Below are 16,885 nucleotides of genomic sequence, written 5' to 3' on the forward strand. Positions count from 1 at the left end.
ATTATTTTAAGGGATTACTTGCATGCTCATATTCTTATTTTCAAGAACTTATTCTACATGCATGATATGTGTTTGTGAAAAAGCCCATATGGCATTATGAACTTCTCTACATTATTCTACTCTAATATTCAATGCTTGCGTTTCAAAAAATCCTTTCACTATTTTATTAATTGAATTTAATTGTCAATACAAACGTGATAATTTGTTACGAATGATAACATATTTCAATTGGACATTGAATGCTTGATCTATGCTACTCATGCCTTTGCCTGCATGCCAATAAACCTCTTGCATTCCATTGTACCACCTGCACTTGCTATATTTCCATTGATGAGCTTTTCACATGTAATCCGGACCATGTGTTAACGCCATTCGTCTTTATTGTGCATTGATTATCACTTACACCAACCTCTTCCTTGCTCTATCCCTTTAAATTTAATTTACTTTCTTTTCCCTTTTTCAGGATGGCCACCAAGAAAGGAAAGGAGAAAGCTACTCCCAAACAACCAGTAAGAAGAGGAACAAAAAGAGCATTAGTGGCAGAACCCTCTTCCACTGCAGTCAAGCCCTCAACAAAGAAGATTAAGAGGATAATAAAGGTTGATGATAAAGAAAGAGCCTTTCCAGCAAAGGACACTGCGCGATTCTCCAATCGCTACTGTGAGCAGATGTTCCCCATTCTGGCAGAAAGGAATTACAACAACGAATACCTTCTTCTCCTCCCGCCCAATATTGCTACCTTTGTTGAGCCGCAAATTGCCCGAAGACAATGGGATTTTCTACAGAGATAGTCAAGGCAGGTCAATCTTTCTTGGGTAGTCGAGTTCTACTCCAACTTCCACCTGCCAACTCTGCAGTCTGTCTTTGTTCGTCAGAAGCAAGTCCCCATTACAGAAGAGGCCATTCAAAGAGCTCTAAGTCTTCCCCCTATTCCAGAAGGATTGGACGCCTTTCAAGAAGCCGCACTCAAGCGCCAGATGTACCAATTTGACTGGGACGCTGTTCTCAGAGTTATCGCACTACCTGGCAGCCGATGGATCTACGGATACCATCGTACCCGCCCTAAGGGAATTTCGGCTTCAGTACTTACCTTGGAGGCTCGCGTATGGGCACAGATCATGTCCCATTACATTTTTCCGAGAACTCACGAGTCCTCCTTCACTGGGAACATGGCCGTTCTACTATGGTGCATCCTTACAGACCAACCTCTGAATCTACTAAGACACATCCGGAATGCTATGGAGCACGTACAAATTGCGGGCAACTTACCTTTTCCCGCCTTAGCCTCAGATCTAGTCTCAGCAGCCAGAGTCTCCTACAGAGCTGGGGACATCAAAGCCATGCTTCCACGAGATGATTAGTATGTCCCTAACGGGAAATACCTCAGACTTTCAGCAACCACTAATAGCCAGCCTACTGAACCAGTTGAAGATATTCCTTCTTCCACACCCCAAGCACCTACAACAGTCCAACTGCTCCAACAGATACTTGAAAAATTGGATCGGCAGGAACAGAAAGCTAAGATGAGAGAGCGCCGCAACAAGCGCCGATTCACATACCTCAAGGAGCTGATCATGGGAAAATTCAAGAACTCAGACACCCTGGACTCCACTTCTTTTACCAGCACAGGGATCCATGATAGTCCCGACTGTGGAGATACTGCTACCAGCCCACCATTGTTCCTGACAGATGGCACCGAGGACGGTGCAAATCCTTAAGTGTGGGGAGGTCGGTCAGTACCTGACTTCTGGAGGTAATTTCTGCTTGATTGAAAAGACAATAAGTTTCTTCTAAGACTCTATCTTTGGAAAAAAATTCACTAATTTTAATTAAAAAAAATTTAGGTTAAAATTGCTTGAAGTTGTAATTGGAACATGATTTTTGAGCTAAAAAACACATAACCTGTGAGATTTGAGCCTTTACGAATGGTTACATTCTTTTTTACCATAATTATTTTATTCTTGTGTGTTTACCTCTCTATGATTGTAATCTATATTTTGTTTCATCTTATATGTCCAATGTTTATTATATTTATATGCTTGCATATGATTGAGGCCATTATTTTTTTAGCTTACTTATCCAAATTAAGCCTACCCTTTTAATTACCTTTGTTAACCACTTTGAGCCTTCAAATCCCATTTTTTCTATATTTTACCACATTACTATCCTTAAGCGGAAAAACAATTATACATCCCAATTTGAATGTTTGGTTAGCTTAAGATAGAAGTGTGTGTGTTATTTAAGTATGGGAAATTGTGGGAACAAAAGAATAATAAGGGAATAAGGATAATATACTGGGAATTTGGATACCTACTCATGTGAAACTATAAGAATAAAAAATCTATGTGCATTGATAAGCTATATTTATTCTTATGTTTCTATGTTAAAAAAAATCCAAAAATATCTAATAAATAAATAAGGGGACAAAATTACCCCAATTTAGGAATTCAAAAGTCAATGCATGTAAGATAAAAATTAAAATAAGAGTTGAAACATGAGTATGGAAAGTGAAAGGAAATTTCTGGGTAGCTAGGTGTGAATTCTAAAGTTATATAGAGTATGTATATAGGTTATGTTAAAGCTTGGGTTAATTAAAGATTCAAATTATAAGCTTACTTAGCCATATATGCATCCTTACCCTTCCTTGGCCCCGTTACAACCTTGAAAAGACCTCATGATGTTTGCATTGGTATGTTAAATGTTGTTGATTGGTTAGGAGAAGAACAAAAATTAGAAAGCATGATTAGAGAAGGATAGAGTGATTACCCTATACACTAGAGAGACTAGAGTGTACATACACCATCAGTGAGGGTTCCATGCTTGAATTTCTATGTTCCCTGCTTTCATGAGCTATCTTCTTGCATTTTTACCTGCTCTTACTTTATGAGAATTGAATTAGTAGAATTTGAATTATAATTGTTTTGAAGAACTTATTTACTATTGATCAAGTGGACAAGAATCATGTAGTTGCATTCATATATATAGTTGGCATTGCATTGCATTTCATAGGTTTTACATGTTCTTACTCATTTATTTTATCTCCTTCAATTAAGCATGAGGACATGCTAATGTTTAAGTGTGGGGAGGTTAATAAACCACTATTTCATGGTTTATATTGTGTTTTATTTGTGTGGTTTTATCATGATCTTTTCCCACTTATTCATTAAATAAGTATGCATTTATATTTCCTTCCTAAAGATGTTTTATGGTTGAAAACTTGCTTCTTAGAGACTTTTAATTATGTATTTTATTTCTCCCTTATTCCATTCGATGCTGTGATCTGTGTGTTAAGTGTTTCAGGCTTTATAGGGCATGAATGAGTTGGAGATTGGAAGGGAAGCCTGCAAAAATGGAAGGAACACAAGAAATTGAGGAGATGACCAGCGAAAAGTGACGCGGCCGCATGGATGATGCAACCGCGCGAAAGAGAGCAATTTGCAGCGACGCGGCCGCATGGACGACGCTTCCGCGTGGCAAAGCAGAAACGCGAATGATGTGTCCGCATGAGCGACGCGATCGCGTGACGTGCGCGATTTGCATAATCTACAGAATTCGCTGGGGGCGATTTTGGGCCCTATTTTGACCCAGTTTTTGGCTCAGAACAGCAGACTAGAGCCAGAGAACATGCAGAAACCAAGAACGACATTCATTCTGCACAGTTTTAGTTTTTAGATCTAGTTTTACTCCTCCTCTAGGTTTTCTCTCTACACATTCATAGTTTTTAGGATAGGTTATTTTCATTATTTTTGCATTGGGATATTGAGAAGAGTTATTTGCCTCATCAAGACTTCGACATTCTAGTTCGTTCTCTTTACTTGTCTCTTACTCTTCCATATTCCTTAATTTTATTTGATTTTACGATTGGATTATTTTAGCTTTTATTAATATAAGAATTACTTTTGCTTTTAATTAATCTTTTCATCATTACTTATCATGTCTTTCTTTAATTCCTACGTTGATGTTATGAATTTTACATTTACAATGAGTGAGTAGTTCCCTAACTTGATGGGGAGTTGATTGAAAGGAACCCTTGAGTGGAATGTTCAAGAGAAAGGTTGTAATTGAGTTTATTGTTGGCTTGCTCTCTAGTTCCTAACACCAATCCTCCCAAGAGTGGATTGGAAATTGTGGATAGAACAACATTCCAACTTGTTTGACCTCCCCTTACTTAGTAAAGGATAACTAAACGTAATAATTCTCAATTGTCAATTAATCTTGAGAGTATTCCATCAAGAATAGGGCTTCCATGTAATCAACTCCCAGTCAAGGTTTTTATTTAAATTTATATAAATTCTCCAATTTAATTTTCTGCCATTCAATCAAACATTTTTGAAAACATTCTGATTAATAAAATAGCACCCTTTCCTGAAACTCGTTGGGAGATGACCTGGGACTCATACTCCCAGTATTTTAATTTTATTTTCTGTGACACCCTTCTAAATTGATAAGGCGGATTTTTGGCGAGTTAAGAACTATACTTGCAACGTATATATTTTAACAATTTTTAATTCGCTAATTTCTGCCCGCATCAGGAGGCCAGAGGCAAAGGCATAGTTGGAGAAGAAGAAGTAGAGGAAGATCTAGAAACCACCATGGAAGAAAAAGCACATAACCATGTTGGAGAGGAAGCTGGCAATCATGTTGGGCAAGAAAGGAGAGTCTTAGGCTCCTATATCAACCCAAATCCAGGAAATTGTGGCAGTAGCATCCTAAAGCCAACAATCCATGCTAACAATTTTGAGTTGAAACCTCAACTCATCACACTTGTCCAGAATAATTGTTCATATGGAGGAAATGCCCAAGAAGACCCAAATCAATATCTCAACACATTCCTGAGGATATGTGATACTGTAAAGTCCAATGGGGTACACCCTGACATCTACAAGCTACTTTTGTTCCCCTTTTCACTCAGAGATAAGGCAGCAAAGAGGTTGGAATCATTTCCCAAGGAGAGCCTAACCACATGGGAGGATGTTGTAAACAGATTCCTTGCAAGATTTTACTCTCCACAAAGAATCAACAGGCTAAGAGCTAAGGTGCAAACTTTCAGACAACAAGATGGGAAAACACTCTACGAGGCCTCGGAGAGATTCAAAGATCTGACAAGAAGATGCCCACCAGAAATGTTCAATGAGTGGGTACAACTACACATCTTCTATGAAGGGCTGTCCTATGAATCAAAGATGGCCGTGGATCATTCTTCAGGAGGCTCACTCAACAAGAAGAAAACCATTGAAGAAGCCATAGATGTCATCGAGACTGTAGCTGAAAATGAGTATTTCTATGCTTCAGAAAGAATCAGAAGAAAGGAGTGCTAGAACTCAACTCTGTAGATGCTTTGTTAGCTCAAAACAAGGCAATTACAGCACAAATAGCAGCCTTAACCAAGAAGATGGAGTCTAATCAAGTCTCAGCCATTTAAGACCAAACTCCTCAACAAGAAAGAAGTACATCAGAATCTGACAGTGACTGGGAACAAGCTAATTATGTGAACAACTCATCTAGACTACCATATGATCCAAACTCTAAGATATAAGACCCAGGTTGGAAGAACCACCCAAATTTTGGGTGGGAAACCAACAAAACCATAACCAGGAGTACAACAAACCTTATCCATCAAATCAACACAACACTTACAACCCTAACCATCAAACAGGCAACCATAAACCTTACCATAACTCACAAAACACATCATACCATGGCAACCAACTAACACACAAAACCACCATCAAGACACACCACCCTCAACTATGCAACCATGTGAAATCAAGAGCAACTTTGAGAGGATGGAAGTTACAATAGCACAACAATCACCACAGCTTGCAGGAGCAGTCTCCACCCTTACGGAGAGACAAACGTAGACTGACAGAAGGATAGATGCCAATCAAGAAGAATACAGGTCAAATCTGAAAAATCAAGGCGCAGCAATCTCAAAGTTGGAAGCACAAGTAGGGATCTTATCCAAGCAAATCCTATGTCCACACACACATTCCCCAGTGATACCATGGCCAACCCAAGAGGGGAATTCAAGGCCATTACGCTTAGAAGTGGGAAAGTTATGGAGGAGGGAAACCCAAGCAAAAGCAACCATGAAGAAGAAGTTTCAGAAAAGCATGAAAACAAGAATGAAGAAGAGACCCCTGTTCCACCCTCACCAAAACCAGTCTTGAAGCCTTATGTGCCAAAGGCACCATACCCATAAAGATTGAGAAAAGATGGGAAGGATGGCCAATTCTCTAAGTTCCTAGAGATCTTCAAGAAGCTCCAAATCAGCATACCATTTGCTGAGGCATTGGAGCAAATGCCACTCTATGCCAAATTCTTGAAAGAGCTTATAACAAGAAAAAGGAACTGGGAGGCAAAGGAGACCATAGTACTAACTGAGAAATGTAGCGCCATCATACAAAAGAAGCTACCTCAGAAGATGAAGGACCCATGGAGTTTCCAAATCCCCTGCATCATAGGGGATATCACTATTGAGAAAGCCTTGTGTGACCTGGGAGCTGATAAACCCCATTTGTAGGGTTTATCTTATGCTTTATTTAAGGGATTTTATCACCTTTTACCCACATTTATTCAATGAAATAGCATGGTTTTGTAAATTCTCCTTTAATTGTGCTTAAGAGTGAACACATGCTTTTTAGGACTTAGAATAGCTAAATTTAATTCACCTTGATTCCATTAGATGCCTTGATATGTTTGTCAAGTGATTTCAGATTTAGGAGGCAAAGATTGGATGAAGGGAATGAAGGAAAAGCATGTAAAAATGGAGAACTCATGAAGAAATGAGGGAATCAAAAAGCTATCAAGCTGACATCTTCGCACTTAAACGACCATAACTTGAGCTACAGAGGTCCAAATGATGCGGTTTCAGTTGCGTTAGAAAGCTAACATCTGGGGCTTCAAAACGATATAAGATTTGTCATATTTTCCACACACTTATGGTGACACGTATGCGCATTGTATGCGCACGCATCGTTGCTGCCATATGATCCACTTAAAGCAATACATGGCCAGCGAATTATAAAGCCTTGTGGGCCCAATCCAACTCATTTTTGATGCTATTTGACCCAAGGATTGAAGGGGGATGAGGCATCTAGTCATTAGTTTAGTTTTATTTTAGTTTTACCATGCTTTAGTTAGTTTTAAGAGAGAGAAGCTCTCACTTCTCTCTAGAATTAGGATTAGGTTTAGATCTAGATCTAGCTCTTCTTCTCTCTTCTAATTTTCCTTTTTTCTTTCTTAATTGTTCTCTTGTAGTTGTAGAATTCTTCTTCTCTTATAATTCTATTGTATTGTTAGTTGTAGTTTATGAACTTTCTTTGTAGATCTACATTTCTTCTTCAATACAATTGGTAAGTTCTTTGTTGTTTCATAATTGTTTTCCTTTTCTATTGTTGATCTCTTGCTATTCTAGTTAAATCTCTCTTTAATTCTTGCAATTCATGTTGTTTACTTTTATTGCCTTCTATGTGTTTGTTACAATGCTTCTTTTAGTTATGAGTTTACTTTTCTATTGTTTTGCCTTTCTATTGTTAATCTCTTACTTTTGTGGTTGTAGATTCCTTTAATTCTTGCAATTTACTATGCTTTTCTTTTATGCCTTCCAAGTGTTTGATGAAATACGTGGTTGGATTTTAGAGTAGATTTTAGTGCTCTTGGCTTGGGAAGGTAACTTAGGAACTCTTGAGTTACTAATGTCCAAGTGATTGACGATTGGGAGCCATTAACTCTAGATCTCACTAATTGATTTAGTGGAGAACTAGGACTTATAGACTTGGATTGACATAGCTCATTTGACTTTCCTTTGTTAGTTAGAGGATGACTTAATGAGGTTGATCCTTACCAATTCTCATGTTGTGGTTAGTGATTAGGATAGAGATCCTTGACCACCAAACCTTGCCAAGACCTTTTTAATTGTTAGTTTATTTTCATTGCCATTTACATTTCATGTCTCTTATCCCAAAAACCCCAAAATACAACCCATAACCAATACTTTATTGTAATTCCTAGGGAGAACGACCCGAGGTTCAATACTTCGGTTTATAAATTTAGGGGTTGTATTTGTGACAAACAAATTTTTGTATGAAAGGACTATTGCTTGGTTTAGGAACTATATTACAACGAGCTTTCAATTGTGAATTCTAACCCACACAAAAGTCCAATCATCAGGAGCTAGCATAAATCTCATGTCCTTAACCATGATGAGAAGGATGAAGATTGAGGAAGCCAAACCAACAAGAATGGCACTCTAATTGGCTGACAGAACATTCAAGTTTCCACATAGGGTAGTGGAAGACTTGTTGGTGAAAGTGAGGGAATTCATTTTTCCAACTGACTTTGTTATGCTGGACATGGAAGAAGAGGCCAACACATCAATCATCCTAGGAAGGCCATTCCTAACTACTGCTAGAGCCATCATTGATGTGCAAAAAGGGGAACTAGTCTTGAGATTGCATGAAGAGAAGATGGTCTTCAACGTCTTTAAGGCAATGAGTTACCCCAAGGAGTCCATAGGAGAATGCATGATGGTAGACACCGTAGAACAGATAGTTCAAGGGGTTTTGGAAGAAGAGCAATGTGACAGAACTATGGGGCTGGAACAACCAACATCAAATGAAGAACTACCACAAGAAACCAGGAAGAATTCAATCATGCCAACCACCACAGACAACAAAGAAGCAGAAGCACCAAAACTAGAATTGAAAACCTTACCACCCAGCTTGAAATATGCATATTTGGGTGCCAACAATACCCACCCAGTGATCATAAATTCAAGTCTGAGTAAGGAGCAGGAAGAGGAGCTTATCCAAGTGCTGAGACAACACAAGGATGCCATAGGCTGGACACTTGCAGATCTAAAAGGGATTAGTCCTTCAATGTGCATGAACAAGATCCTACTTGAGGAAGATGCCAAACCTTCAAGGCAACAACAAAGGAGGCTGAATCCGACTATGAATGAAGTGGTTCAAAAAGAAGTGTTGAAGTTGTGGCAAGCAGGGGTGATTTACCCCATCTCAGACAGCCCTTGGGTAAGCCCGGTGCAGGTAGTCCCAAAGAAGGGAGGGATCACTATTGTACCAAATGAGAAGAATGAGCTTATACCTACAAGAACGGTGACCGGGTGGCACATGTGCATTGACTATAGGAAGCTTAATGAAGCCACCAGGAAAGATCATTTCCCCTTACCTTTCATGGATCAGATGCTCGAGAGATTGGCAGGACATGAGTATTATTGCTTCCTGGATGGGTATTCGGGCTACAATCAAATTGTTGTAGACCCCAAGGATCAGGAAAAAACTTCATTTACTTGTCCATATGGTATTTTTGCATATAGGAGAATGCCATTTGGATTGTGCAATGCACCTGCAACATTCCAAGGGTGCATGCTCTCTATCTTTTCGGACATGGTTGAGAAGTTCATAGAAGTATTCATGGACGACTTTTCTGTGTTTGGAAACTCATATTCTGATTGCCTATGTCATCTTGCCCTGGTGCTAAAAAGGTGCTAAGAAACCAACCTGGTTTTGAACTGGGAGAAGTGCCATTTTATGGTAACTGAGGGGGTTGGTCACAAGATTTCAAACAATGGCATAGAAGTGGATAAGGCAAAGGTGGAAGTAATTGAGAAATTACCTCCACCTTGCAATGTCAAGGCAATCAAAAGCTTTTTGGGACACGCTGGGTTCTATAGGAGGTTTATCAAGGACTTTTTAAATATTGCAAAACCTCTTACTAACCTACTTGTCTCCAATACTCCCTTTGTTTTTGATAGAGAGTGCATGGTAGCCTTTGATGAGCTTAAGAAGAGACTCTCCTCTGCACCTATTATAGCACCACCTAGCTGGGATCTTCCCTTTGAATTAATGTGTGATGCATCTGATTTTGCTGTTGGTGTTGTTCTAGGATAGAAGAAAGACAAGCTAGTGCATGTTATTTACTATGCTAGCAAGGTCCTTAATGAGAATCAAAGAAACTACACCACCACGGAGAAAGAACTTTTAGCCATAGTCTTTGCTTTTGATAAGTTTAGATCATATCTTATTGGCTCTAAAGTAATTGTATTCACTGATCATGCAGCACTCAAATACTTGCTTACCAAACAAGAATCTAAGCCCAGATTAATAAGATGGATTCTGCTACTTGATAAACCTATATTTTATGATATATTTTGTACCCAAATTGAGTGTTTTATCAATTCTTCACCCACTTATTTATGTAAATTGCATGGTTTTACTTTCCCTTCCCTAATTTATGATATAAGTGAAAAACACGTTTCCTATGCTTTAAAATTACTAAATTTAATTATCCTTTATTATCATTCGATGCCGTGATGTGTGTGTTAAGTATTTTCATATATCATAGGGCAGGAAAGGCTTAAAGGACAAAAAGGAAACACACAAAAATGGAAAGAAAACACAAAAATGGAGTTTTGAAGAAAAGGAAGCGACGCGAATGCATGGACGACGCGAACACGTGCCTAGCGCGAAAATGCAGCGACGCGAACGCGTGGATGATGCGGATGCGCGCCTTGAGCAGAACGTAGTTGACGCGTACGCGTGACCCACACAAACGCGTGACAGACGCCATGTACAAAAATCTGCAGAAAACGCCCCCAGTGATTGCTAGACCCTTTTTCGGCCCAATCCAAGCCAGAAACACAGAATATAAGCCAGAGAATGAAGGAATCAAGGATATACAGAATACAATATTCATATTTCATAATTTTAGGATTAGATGTAGTTTTTAGAGAGAGAGGTTCTATTGTCTCTCTTAGGTTTTAGGATTAGGATTCCTTTTATTTTTACCACTTCAATATCAGGTTCAATATTTTCCTTCAATTAATGTTTCTCCTTTATTTCTATTTATTCCAATACTTTTTCTTGTTAATATTCGAATGTGACTTATGAACTATTCATGTTATGATTTTCTTAATTAATATATTTTGAGGTATTTCAGATTAATAATTGTTTTATTATATTTATGATTGCTTCCAATTTGAATTTAGATTTATTTTCCCTCTTGTTTTGGTTGAGTAATTAGTAACACTTGAATTATCAAACTCAGTTGTTGATTGAAATTGGAATTCTTTGCTGATTAATTTGTACTCCAATAACTCTGGTCTTTCCATATGAGTTGACTGGGACCTGAGGAGCAAATTAATTCGTCCACTTGACTTTCCTTTGTTAGTAAAGGTTAATAAAAGTGGGAGCAAAATCCAATTCTCATCACACCTGAAAAAGATAGTCAGGATAGGACCTCAATTTCTTATACCAAGCGAAGAGATATTTATAATTATTAATTTATTTTTCTCGTCATTTAAATTACCTGTTCCTTATTTCAAAACCCAAAAATACAATTTTTCATAACCAATATTAAATCACACCACCCTGCAATTCCTTGAGAGATGACCCGAGATTTAAATACTTCGGTTATTTATTTTTTTTATTGGGTTTGCTTTAGTGACAAATAAAACTTTTGTACGAAAGGATTCTCTATTGGTTTAAAAACTATACTATCAACACGATTATTTTTATTAAATTCTAAATTAGCAGAAATTCGATCGTCAAAATGGCGCCGTTGCCGGGGAGTTGCAACTGTGTGCCTTATTATTGGTTATTGTAAATATTTTCTTTTGCTTGTTTATTTCTTTTTAGTTTTCACTTTTAATTTTTATTATTTACTATGAATTCTCACCCCTATCGCTTTGAGTTTGGTTCTAATAATGTTGAAAGGAATGGAAGCTATAATAGGAACATGCATCAAGGTCAAAACAATCAGAGATGGATGGAGCCACGAGGATCTGATCAACCCTTTAGGCAATAACACCTTCCAAACTATCATGGACGATGACCATTCAATAATGCTTGTCAGAACAATAGATATGGTGGACCCCCTTGTAATTACCGACAAGCCCCATCATACGCCTATGAACCACCTCTTCAACGCAGCTTTGAACCACCACACTCACAAGCCAACTACCACCATTCACCTCCATATGACCCTAACCCGTATCCACCCCAATTCCAACCCAATTACTCCCAAGAACCATCACTTCCCTATGCACCATGTCCATATCCATCATTCCAAGAATCAAGGGAGCAACTCAAGGAAACATTTGAAAAATTTCATGCCACACTTCACCAATTGAATCAAGCAATCAATAGACTACCTTTCCGACATTCGGACACTCAAGGAACCCCATGGCTACATATGGGACAAACTAATGAAGAACGCAGTATGAAGGAGATACTAGAAGCCCCACTGGATAGTACGGAGGATGACTTTGTACTAGAACAAGTGGAGGACGCTGAAATTATAGAAGAAGAAGAATTGGTTGAAGATTTAGGAGATGCTGAACCTCCATAGGAAGACAGAAATGAGGAGAATTCCATCAAGAAATTTACAATTGATGCTAAGGAGGATAGTGCACAACCTCCAAAGCAGGAATCTTATGAAGAACTGGACGGAATAACTCAACAAGTAAGTTTCCTTGATAGTGATGATCACGAGTTACATTCCCCTAGTAATGAACTTGCATCCGCAAGTGAACTATTTGAGATGGAAGAATCTTCCCCAAGTGAATACGAAGATGATGCAGAGGTAGATTTTTCGCAACCTCCAACTTATAATTTGAGCGATAAGGAAGATATCGAAGACTTGGATTAAGACGTGGTTGAAATTGAAGAAGTTTGCAAAGAAGTGGAAGAATTCACGGAAGAATACAAGGGAGTAGAGCATGCAAAACCACTGGAAACACCTATTCCAAGGCCATTACCGCCCAATACAAACTTCAAGTGGGTAAAATCTTTAGCTTTTATCCTTACTTTTCCACTTGAATATGGTTTACTTGAAATAGATGGCCAGTTTAGAGCTCTTTGCGGCATTAAGAGTAAAAGGGAAATGGTTCGTGCTCAAGGCTGGTACGCAAGACTCAATAAAGTTCCACACTTCACTTTGAAGTGTAAGGATTGGTTTCGAGTTTGATTGAATGGGTCTAGGAAGATGTTTGGCCATCTTGGTGAGAACGCAACTTCCAAACCGCCCGGCTGGAAAAATAAAAATCAAGATAAAGGCAGATATAAAAGTAAGATTTGGGATCCTGGAATCTATTCTGACATTCAACATCCCGGGAACCTGAGAACCTGTTTGAATTTACTCAAAGGCTTTACATGCCTAGTTTGGGACCCCGGAGGCTGCTGGCATTCCAAACAGGGTGGAGATTTTTGGATGAATTCAAGCACAAGCCACCATAACAAAGGACTCCCCAAATATCCAACTTAAGGACTTTAATCAAAAGTGCTAGGTGGGAGACAACCCACCATGGTATTATTGTTTCTTTTTCAATTTTATTTCGTTTTATTTATTTTTATTTTATTTTATTTTATTTTTCATTGAACTTGGAATTAGTCATAGCATCCATATTAGCATTGCATATTGCATACTGCAGTTTTGCATAAAAAAAAGTCACCCCACGCGAGCGCCCAGGTCACGCGTGGACGTCAAATGAAAATCGGCGTAAAGATCCAACGCCCATAAAGTTGGGCTAGAATCGTGCGGCTGGTGTGCATTTAGCACAAATCGGCTTGCACTACGCACATCCCACGCGAAAGCGTGAGCGACGCGTCTGCGTCGCGTGGATTTTGTGGACCCCCTTGGAAATATAGAGTTGCGCCAAAACGACGGTGGAACTGTGCGTTTAGCACAATTCTTAGCGACGCGTTCGCGTGCTTCACGCGTTCGCGTGCTTCACGCGTACGCGTCCCTTACCTTTTCCCCAATTCACGCGATCGCGTCAATGACGCGTTCGCGTCAACACCCTTTTCGCCCAAAAATCACGCGAAACCCTACCCATTCACGCGAAACTCCCCCGCCCCTCTCAGCAACTTCTCTTCTCCCACACCCGCCCAACCACCACCCCTCCCAGCCGCCCAGACCCGCCGCCGCGCCGCCAGGACCGCCGCCGACGCAACCCCCCTACTTCTTCTTTCCTTTCTTCTCTTCCCTCCCCTTCTCCCTTCCTCCTCCCTCCACGCCCGACCCCCATAGCCGCCGCGCCAACCACAACCGCGCCACCCCCTGACCTCCAGCCAACCACCACACCCCCCAACCACAACACATCCCTCACCTCCTTCTCTCTTCCCTTCCCTCAACCTTATCCACCCAAACCCACCAACCCGCCATACCTCCACCTCCGACCGCCACCACGCCGCCACCCATCACCGCTGCGTCACCAACACCACCACCATCTCTCTAAGCCTACTTTCTATTTCTACATACCAGGTTCCGCCGACTACCGCTTTTATTTTCTGATTAGTCAATTAGTTGCATATTTTACAATTTTTGTTCAAAATAGGATAGTTAGAGATGCATGTTGTAGTGGATTTTAGGTGGTTAGGTAGCTAGGATGTGGTTAGTGGATTTAGGCCTGATAATTGCACCATTCTTGCTAACTGTTTTTCTCTGATTCGCAATTCTGACTTTGATGTAATGTTGTGCTGTTCATATGATCTTCATATTTGATGTTGCTGTTAAACTGTTCCTTACTGTCCTTGCTAATTGTTAATATTTTTAGCACAATTTACTGTCATATGAAGTGATTTCTGCTATTCAATTACCCGGGAACATCCAATTTTAGCCGGAATGCTGTCCAATTTTCTGCAAATTTTTGGTTTAATCTACTCCATTCATGTATTGGTTTGAATACTCATTATCTTGCATTACTTGGCTGCAACCAAACCAATTCATGAATGCACAAGCTAGCATTCTTAAACCTTTTTGTTCCTTGAGTACTGAATTACTTATTGATGATTTTATTCTCATTTTAAACCTACTTTATTTATCAGAATTATCATAAATAATTTGCACTCCTTGCTTGAATATGATTGTTTGTTCCTCAACTTTGTGAATTTCTTGGTAACTAGGAAAACCTTTCTCATGCCACTCACTCTAACTTCCTTTTTAACTCCAAACCAGCTCCACTTTCTAACTTCTTTTGGTTTTTCCTTAACAACTTTAACTTTCTAACTCAAGGCATGATTACTGTTTTTTCTAATTAACTTGAATTCCACTTCTATTACATTCTGAATTGTAATTTTTTCTCTCAGAATTTTAACTCGAATTCAATCCAAAATGTAGATTTACTTACCTCAATTCATGCTCTTATTTGTTTTCTCTTTTGCCTTTATGCTTCCTACTTGCCTACTTGCTTTCCTACTTTAGCTCTTCAATTATATCCTGCCACTTCTACTTTTCAGGATGTCTGATCCCCAAAGGAAAGGAAAAGGCAAGGCTACCACAGGCAAACGGAAAAGAGGAGAATCTTCTACCTCTATCCTGGATATCCTTCACGACGATTCCTGGCAGGAAAAGAACTTTACCCCGCAGGAAAAGGCCGACCAGCTCCTCACTGCCACAGATCTAATCAAATTTGCAAATAGATACTGTGAGCTCAAGTATCCAGTGTTTGCCACTGCCAGGAACCTCTACCTGGAGAGAACTCTTAAAATTCTAGATGAACTCACCCAGTACACTTCCGAACAGATTAAACAACGAGGCTGGTTCTTCATGGAAAGGAACTTGACAGAGGTCAGTGCCTCCTGGGTCAGAGAATTTTATTGTAACTATTTCAAGACCTCCCTGGATGCAGTGCACCTCAGAGGGAAATAGATTCTGGTCACTGAGGAAGCTATTGAGGACATCCTCCGGCTTCAGCCTAAGTCTGATCAGCCTGATGGTTACCAAAAGGCTGAAGAGGATATGAGATACATGAGATTTGACTGGGATGCAGTCAAGCAGAGAATAACCATTGATCCTACTTCCCCATGGGTCATGGGAAAGAACACAGTGATGCCTAAGGGAATCAAGCTGATATACTTAAATGATGAGTATCGGCTTTGGCAGCAGATCCTGAGTAATTATGTGATGCCGAGCACTCATGAGACAGAGGTGCCCGCTGCTATGATCACCCTCATCTGTTGTGTGATGGAGGGTAAGGACCTATATCTTTCACGTTTCATCCGGTATTATATGGCCAGGGTCCATGTCAGAGGCACTCTCCCTTTCCCTTATCTGATCACCCAGCTAGGCCGACGAGCTGATGTGCCTTGGGAGCTTGCTCATAAGAAGCCAACTGCTACAGACTGCAAGAAAATCATCCCTCACAGCAGGAAGTTTCTGGCATTAGGGTACCGACCCCCTTTTCTCACTTTCTCGGGTGAGGCAGCCACATCTTCAGATGCCCCTTTCTGCATCCACTGCTGCACCAGCCCCATCCACTGTACCTCCGCCTGCTACTGAGCCTATTTATCATCTGGTGCACCACCTATTCGCATGCTGGGATCGCATGGAGCGTCGCAACAAGCGAGGCTATGAGCACCTCAAGTTGATGATCCGATCCGGCAGCGACATCCCCTCTGAGCCTGACACCGCTTCTGTGCCATCTGATGCAGAGGCGGATGATCATGAGGAGGAGGCACATGACCAGGCTGAGCTGGCAGGAGCTGAGCAGGCTGCACCACAGCATGAGGAGCCCCATCAGATACAGCCGACTGATCCCAAGATTTCTCTTCAGGCAGAGCCTCCACTACAGTAGACCGACCCTCTGACATTTATCCAGACTGCAGAGCCCCAGATCACCACCAAGACACCTACTGCTCATCCTTCCGGAGATGACACTTCTCACACCCAGCCTAAGTGAGCATCGAGGACGATGCTATTATTTAAGTGTGGGGAGGTCGCCATCTCTGGCATATTTTATTTTGGTGAACCACTCTTCAGACACTTTTTATCCTATTCTGCTTATTTTTCTGTATTTTTATTTTTATTTTACCTTATCTTATTTATCTTTCAGTACTTGCACATTTTTTCTTTTTCTATATTTTTA

The 16,885-nt window shown here is 40.0% G+C and overlaps 1 protein-coding gene across 1 annotated transcript in view; it reads right to left on the reverse strand.

Annotated features, from left to right (window-relative positions):
* Positions 1-16,610, reverse strand: part of LOC148571048 (uncharacterized) — a 121,721-nt gene extending 105,111 nt beyond the window's left edge. Inside the window, exons 1-2 of the mRNA XM_088507198.1 lie at positions 16,429-16,610; positions 1,383-1,472 (exon numbers count right to left, since the gene is read on the reverse strand). Of these exons, the coding sequence (XP_088363324.1) occupies positions 1,383-1,472; positions 16,429-16,610 (272 nt within the window). The remainder of the gene's footprint in view (positions 1-1,382; positions 1,473-16,428) is intronic.
* Between the last annotated feature and the right edge of the window lie 275 nt (positions 16,611-16,885).

This window comes from Arachis ipaensis, chromosome B3 (genome assembly GCF_059453495.1).
Source record: "Arachis ipaensis isolate K30076 ecotype BB chromosome B3, ASM5945349v1, whole genome shotgun sequence".
NCBI classification, from domain to species: domain Eukaryota; kingdom Viridiplantae; phylum Streptophyta; class Magnoliopsida; order Fabales; family Fabaceae; genus Arachis; species Arachis ipaensis.